At 46.5% G+C, this 7,500-nt stretch overlaps 1 protein-coding gene across 1 annotated transcript in view; it reads right to left on the bottom strand.

The window, feature by feature from the left end:
- Positions 1–7,436, bottom strand: part of LOC139535323 (sarcolemmal membrane-associated protein-like) — a gene marked incomplete at its 5' end in the record, with an annotated part of 14,485 nt that extends 7,049 nt beyond the window's left edge. Inside the window, 4 exons of the mRNA XM_071334627.1 lie at positions 718–805; positions 5,607–5,741; positions 6,041–6,212; positions 7,312–7,436. Coding sequence (XP_071190728.1) covers positions 722–805; positions 5,607–5,741; positions 6,041–6,212; positions 7,312–7,436 — 516 coding nt within the window. The remainder of the gene's footprint in view (positions 1–717; positions 806–5,606; positions 5,742–6,040; positions 6,213–7,311) is intronic.
- Between the last annotated feature and the right edge of the window lie 64 nt (positions 7,437–7,500).

Below are 7,500 nucleotides of genomic sequence, written 5' to 3'. Positions count from 1 at the left end.
TCCCCAGTGTTAGTGTTTAGTGTTAGTTCTCCCCAGTGTTAGTGTTAGTTCTACCCAGTGTTAGTTCTCCCCAGTGTTAGTGTTAGTTCTACCCAGTGTTAGTTCTCCCCAGTGTTAGTGTTTAGTGTTAGTTCTCCCCAGTGTTAGTTCTCCCCAGTGTTAGTGTTTAGTGTTAGTTATCCCCAGTGTTAGTTCTCCCCAGTGTTGGTGTTTAGTGTTAGTTCTCCCCAGTGTTAGTTCTCCCCAGTGTTAGTGTTTAGTGTTAGTTCTCCCCAGTGTTAGTTCTCCCCAGTGTTAGTGTTTAGTGTTAGTTCTCCCCAGTGTTAGTGTTTAGTGTTAGTTCTCCCCAGTGTTAGTGTTTAGTGTTAGTTCTCCCCAGTGTTAGTTCTCCCCAGTGTTAGTTCTCCCCAGTGTTAGTTCTCCCCAGTGTTAGTTCTCCCCAGTGTTAGTTCTCCCCAGTGTTAGTTCTCCCCAGTGTTAGTGTTAGTTCTCCCCAGTGTTAGTGTTTAGTGTTAGTTCTCCCCAGTGTTAGTGTTTAGTGTTAGTTCTCCCCAGTGTTAGTGTTTAGTGTTAGTTCTCCCCAGTGTTAGTGTTTAGTGTTGGTGCAGCTGCAGGAGGAGTGGTTCAATGAATGATAGCCATGCACTGTAGAGTTAGAGAGGATGATGAACACAACAGGTGAGAGACGACACCAACTCAACAGAACGTCGGGTGTACCTTTCTACCACAACTGGCTGAAGCACCAATACAGCAAGGCCAGGATAAGGCCGATGAAAATGGCTTGGACAGGCTGCAATATGGATGGCTAAAGGAGGGAGGGATCAATCAGAGAGAATAATCAAATAGAATAATAAATTGTTATAAACTCATCAAAACTAAATCAATAATGGGAAAATTATCTAAATGAATAAATAAACAGAAAACTGAAGAGAGGTGCCAGTTGGATTAACTTTAAAAATCAACAGAAGAGGAGGACTGAGAGGGAAGGGGGGGATAGGGCAGAAGGATGCAGGATAATAGGGCAGAAGACAGGAGGATGTTGGGCAATAGGAGGATAGGGCCGAAGGATATTAGGGCAGAAGGACGCAGGATAATAGGGCAGAAGACAGGAGGATGTAGGGCAATAGGAGGAGTGGAGGATAGAGCAGGAGGAGGAACTAGGGCAGGAGGATGTAGGGCAATAGGAGAATAGGGCAGGAGGAGGATAGGGCCGAAGGATATTAGGGCACGAGGATGCAGGAGGAAAATAGGGCAGAAGGATAGGGCAGGAGGAGTGGAGGATAAGGCAGGAGGATATTAGGGCAGAAGGAGGATAGGGCAGGAGGAGTAGGGCAGAAGGAGGATAGGGCAGGAGTGGCGGATAGGGCAGGAGGAGTGGAGGATAGGGCAGGAGGAGAGGGGGATAGGGCAGAAGGAGGATAGGGCAGAACGAGAGGATGATAGGGCAGGAGGACAGGGCAGTAGGAGGATAGGGCAGAAGGAAAGGAGGATATGGCAGAACGAGAGGAGGATAGGGCAGAAGGAGGATGGGGCAGAAAGCAGGAGGATGATAGGGCAGGAGGAGGATGGGGCAGGAGGAGTGGAGGATAGGGCAGGAGGAGGATAGGGCAGGAGGACAGGGCAGTAGGAGGATAGGGCAGAAGGAAAGGAGGATATGGCAGAACGAGAGGAGGATGATAGGGCAGGAGGAGGATGGGGCAGGAGGACGATACATCTAGAAGCTGAACACAGGTATAGCTACATGTCACGATACATCTAGAAGCTGAACACAGGTATAGATACATGTCACAATACATCTAGAAGCTGAACACAGGTATAGATACATGTCACGATACATCTAGAAGCTGAACACAGGTATAGATACATGTCACGATACATCTAGAAGCTGAACACAGGTATAGATACAGTTGAAGTCGGAAGTTTACATACACTTAGTTTGGAGTCATTAAAACTCATTTTTCAACCACTCCACAAATTTCTTGTTAACAAACTATAGTTTTGGCAAGTCGGTTAGGACATCTACTTTGTGCATGACACAAGTCATTTTTCCAACAATTGTTTACAGACAGATTATTTCACTTATAATTAAATGTATCACAATTCCAGTGGGTCAGAAGTTGACATACACTAAGTTGACTGTGCCTTTAAAAAGCTTGGAAAATTCCATAAAATGATATCATGGCTTTAGAAGCTTCTGATAGGCTAATTGACATAATTTGAGTCAATTGGAGGTGTACTTGTGGATGTATTTCAAGGCCTACCTTCAAACTCAGTGCCTCTTTGCTTGACATCATGGGAAAATCAAAAGAAATCAGCCAAGACTTCAGAAAAAAATATTGTAGACCTCCACAAGTCTGGTTCATCCTTGGGAGCAATTTCCAAACACCTGAAGGTACCACGTTCATCTGTACAAACAATAGTATGCAAAGCCAGACTACGGATTGCAACTGCACATAGGGACAAAGATCGTGCTTTTTGTAGAAATGTCCTCTGGTCTGATGAAACAAAAATAGAACTGTTTGGCCATAATGACCATCGTTATGCTTGGAGGAAAAAGGGGGAGTGCTTCCCAACCGTGAAGCACGGAGGTGGCAGCATCATGTTGTGGGGGTGCTTTGCTGCAGGAGGGAGGAAATTTATGTGGATATATTGAAGCAACATCTCAAGACACCAGTCAGGAAGTTAAAGCTTGGGTCTTCCAAATGGACAATGTCCCCAAGCTTACTTCCAAAGTTGTGACAAAATGGCTTAAGGACAACAAAGTCAAGGTATTGGAGTGGCCATCACAAAGCCTTGACCTCAACCCTGTAGACTATTTGTGGGCAGAACTGAAAAAGCGTGCGCGAGCAAGGAGGCCTACAAACCTGACTCAGTTACCACAGCTCTGTCAGGAGGAATGGGCCAAAATTCACCCAACTTATTGTGGGAAGATTGTGGAAGGCTACCCGAAACGTTTGACCCAAGTTAAAAAATTTAAAGGCAATGCTACCAAATACTAATTGAGTGTATATAAACGTCTGACCCATTGGGAATGTGATGAAAGAAATAAAAGCTGAAATAAACCATTCTCTCTACTATTATTCTGACATTTCACATTCTAAAAAATAAAGTGGTGATCCTAACTGACCTAAAACAGGGAATTTTTACTAGGATTATATGTCAGGAATTGTGAAAAACTGAGATGAAATGTATTTGGCTAAGGTGTATGTAAACTTCCGATATCAACTGTACATGTCACACCACATGTAGAAGCTAACACAACAACAGTAAGAGTATGGTACAAGGAGAAGGACAGTGGAGAGAGAGAGAGTGGGGTTTAACAAACACACTGGAACTTAATGCGTACACCGATTATGAAAGCGGATCTCTCTTAGGCCGGGATTTAACCAGATCCTGCTGTGTCCACAACGCTCCATTATAAATGTCATTTCTGTTTGAGCCAACATATGCAACTCTTCCGCCAACGCAGGAAAATTGCCTTTAACTGGTGCATTGTCGACAAAGCGTGATCAGATTGAATCCCAGTCTTGTTGACGTCTCAGGACTGAGATTGATTTGATGTCTCAGGGCATTTGTGTGTGTTCATTTGTTAATCTTGACCAGGGCAGAAGTAGTTTCTTCAGAGACTGAAGTCATCACTCAGCACGTTGAACATATTTAGCAACTTTTGACCTGCCAACATCCATCAGTGCTCCCGAGTGGCGCAGCGGCCTAAGGCAATGCATCTCAGTGCAAGAGGTTCTAGAAGCAGGTAGTGAGTAAAAGAGGCTGTGGTTGTGTTCGCATTCCCCATCCTAAACACAGTAGGGTTGATGTTGACATTCCTTCCACCAGGATTGTATTAAAAGTAGCCCGAGGATAATTGGGGCTCAAAAATAGAACAAGAACCCACAAAGTTACCCATCACCACATCTGATGACAACTTCTGGACTTTGCTACTAACATAAACTACTAGAACGGCTTACATCCTTTTTTAATACTCTCATGTCAGTCCCCAACACTGATTTGTTTTGTTAAAAAATATAGTTAACCTTTATTTAACTAGGCAAGTCAGTTAAGAACAAATTCTTATTTTCAATGCCGGCCTAGGAACAGTGAACTGCCTTGTTCAGGGGCAGAACGACAGATTTTGTACATTGTCAGCTCGTGGATTCGATCTTGCAACCTTTCGGTTACTAGTCCAACGCTCTAACCACTTGGCTACGCTGCCGCCCCTATTGTCAGTAGTTCTGTTCTATTCCTGCTATTGTCAGTCAGCACAGGAGTAATTTCTTCCGAGACTGTAGTCATCACATTGAACATATTCAGCAACTTTTGATCTGCCAACATCCATCAGTGCTCCCGAATGGCGCAGCGGTCTAAGTGCATCTCAGTGCAAGAGGTATCACTACAGTGCCTGGTTCGAATCCAGGCTGTATCACATCCGGCCTTAATTGGGAGTCTCATAGCGCGGCGCACAATTGGCCCAGCGTCGTCCGGGTTTGGCCGGGGTAGGCCGTCCTTTGGAAATAAGAAGTTGTTCTTAACTGACTTGCCTAGTTAAAGGTAAAATAAATAAATAATAATAAAATATAAAAATAGCGGGAATAAAACAGAACCAGCAGGTCATACAACTGTGATTCTAATAATTGGACTCACAGACATGGAGCTCTGTGTGGTACCGTTGGTAACTTTCAGCTACTTCAAGGATCTCTTTACTATGCTCCGTTCATCTTTCCCTCCATCCTGACTAGTCTCCCTGTCCCTGCCGCTGATCCCCACAGCATGATGCTGCCATCGCCATGCTTCACCGTAGTGATTCAGGCATTCAGGCCAAAGAGTTCAATCTTGGTTTCATCAGACCAGAGAATCTTGTTTCTCATGGTCATGTGCCTTTTACTGAGGAGTGGCTTCTGTCCGGCCACTCTACCATAAACGCCTGATTGTTGTCCTTCTGGAAGGTTCTCCCATCTCCACAGAGGAACTCTGGAGCTTTATCAGAGTGACCATCGGGTTCTTGGTCACCTCCTTGACCAAGGCCCTTCTCCCCCGGTTGCTCAGTTTGGCCGGGCGGCCAGCTCTAGGAAGAGTCTTGGTGGTTCCAAACTTCTTCCATTTAAGAATGATGGATGCCACTGTGTTCTTGGGGACCTTCAATGCTGCAGAAATGTTTTGGTACCTTTCCCCAGATCTGTGCCTTCACACAATCCTGTCTCGGAGCTCTACGGACAATTCCTTCAACCTCATGGCTTGGTTTTTGCTCTGACATGCACTGTCAACTGTGGGACCCTATATAGACAGGTGTGTACCTTTCCAAATCATGTCCAATCAATTGAATTTACCACAGGTGGACTCCAATCAAGTTGTAGAAACATCTCAAGGATGATCAATGGAAACAGGATGCACTTGAGCTCAATTTCAAGTCTCATAGCAAAAGGGTCTGAATACTTATGTAAATAAGGAATTTCTCTTTTTAAATGAATTTGCACAAATTCCATCATTATAAATAAGAATTTGTTCTTAACTGACTTGCCTATGTAGTATAGTAAATGAACCACACAGAGAGAGACAGAGAAAAGGCCTGGTGGCTTCTGGACAGGAAATGGGATTATGGTATCACTACTTACATTCTTGCCCTTGTCCTGCAGCAGTTTGAGGTTGAATTTACACTGTTCCAGCTCCTCGTTGATGGAGCGTTTCTCCTGCTCTGTCCTCTCATAACGCTGCCGCAGGTCAGATAGCAAGGTCTGGGTGTCCTCATACTGGAGAGGGAGAAGAGAGAGATTCATGTGAGATTCATCTGGTACCTGGGATAGCTGGTACCTGGGATAGCTGGTACCTGGGCCAGCTGTGTGGCTGGTGCCTGGGATAGCTGGTACCTGGGCCAGCTGTGTGGCTGGTGCCTGGGATAGCTGGTACCTGGGCCAGCTGTGTGGCTGGTGCCTGGGATAGCTGGTACCTGGGCCAGCTGTGTGTGGCTGGTGCCTGGGATAGCTGGTACCTGGGATAGCTTTGTGTGGCTGGTACCTGGGCCAGCTGTGTGTGTACTGTATCATAATACCTCTTTCTGCAGGCTCTGTGTCCTGCTAGCAGCCTGGGTCAGCTGTGACTGCAGCTTGTTAGCGTCCTGGAGGTGTTGGTCCTGCAGTGAACCCAGTCTACTCTGCATCTCTCCCCGGGACTTCTCCAGTAACTGAAGACTGCTGTTCAGACTGGCAGTCTGCTCCCTGGAACTGAGGAGAGGGAGGACAAGGGGGAGGGTGGTCAACACATGGATGGATAGTTATGTAACTGCAGTCTGCTCCCTGGAACTGAGGAGATGGAGGACAAGGGGAGGTGGTCAGCACATGGATGGATAGTTATGTAACTGCAGTCTGCTCCCTGGAACTGAGGAGATGGAGGACAAGGGGAGGGTGGTCAGCACATGGATGGATAGTTATGTAATAATAAGGTTAGTCTGTTGTAGATGTGTACTTCAGCGTGCTCTCAACTGCTCTCTTCCCCCCCTCTTACTCTCCTCTCCATGCTGCCCCCAAGTCAGCTCCTGCACACTGCTGCTGTTGAAGCCTTCACACCCACCCACCTAATAAATACCTGACAGTTTATCCACCCACGCCGTACCAGGCTAGCACATCCCCCCAATAGCACCTCCGATAGCGCTGACTGTGATGAAGGATTTCAACAGTGAGGAGCGTTGAGTGTCAGCAGAGACTTGGGGACTGACAGAGAGCAGAGGCAGCTAAAATCTATGACTCTTTCCAGCGTCTCTACAGACAGGGCAGTAGACCAACAACCACGCCCTGAAACCAGGTCTGAAACGGTAACCCTGCTGTAGCTCAGTGTGAGGAGGTCTGAAACGGTAACTCTGCTGCAGCTCAGTGTGAGGAGATCTGAAACGGTAACCCTTCCACTCAGACTCCACCTTTGACAATACACCAAGAAAGTGGAACACTTTCAACTAAAGAACTCTTACTTTAGTTGGAGATTGGCATTTCCTAAAATGTCCCTACAATTGTATAGGCAGATGGGCTTCCTCGCTTAGTTCAGTTAGAGAGGGATTCGCACCACCCCACCGGGCCTAGCTAGAGGAAGAGACCCGGTCTGCAGTAAGCCGGGTCTGCAGTAAGCCGGGTCTGCAGTAAGCCGGGTCTGCAGTATGCGAAAAGCAACACTTGGCAGACCTCACCACAGTCACTTCTGGATCTTATGGCTTTGCGTTGTGACCTCAACCCTACCATTAACATATTTGTTGGTGTAACGGATAATGTGTTCAGTTGACCATCAGGGATAACCCCCTCCCCCCTCCGCTGTGTCTGCAGTGTGTTGACCCACCTGTCCAGGTCAGTCTCCAGTCTTTGTAGTCTGTTCACCAGGGTAGTCTTCTCAGAACGGAGACACTCACACTCCTGCTGCAGACCGGAACAGCCCTTCTGAAGACGTTCCAACTCCCCTACAGAAACAGATCATTACTATCGCTGTCCTTCTGAAGACGCTCCAACTCCCCTACAGAAACAGATCATT

Source organism: Salvelinus alpinus, chromosome 12, assembly GCF_045679555.1.
Source record: "Salvelinus alpinus chromosome 12, SLU_Salpinus.1, whole genome shotgun sequence".
Lineage (NCBI taxonomy): Eukaryota > Metazoa > Chordata > Actinopteri > Salmoniformes > Salmonidae > Salvelinus > Salvelinus alpinus.
Note: the sequence above shows the minus strand (reverse complement) of the source record. Positions and strands in the feature narration are given on the sequence as shown.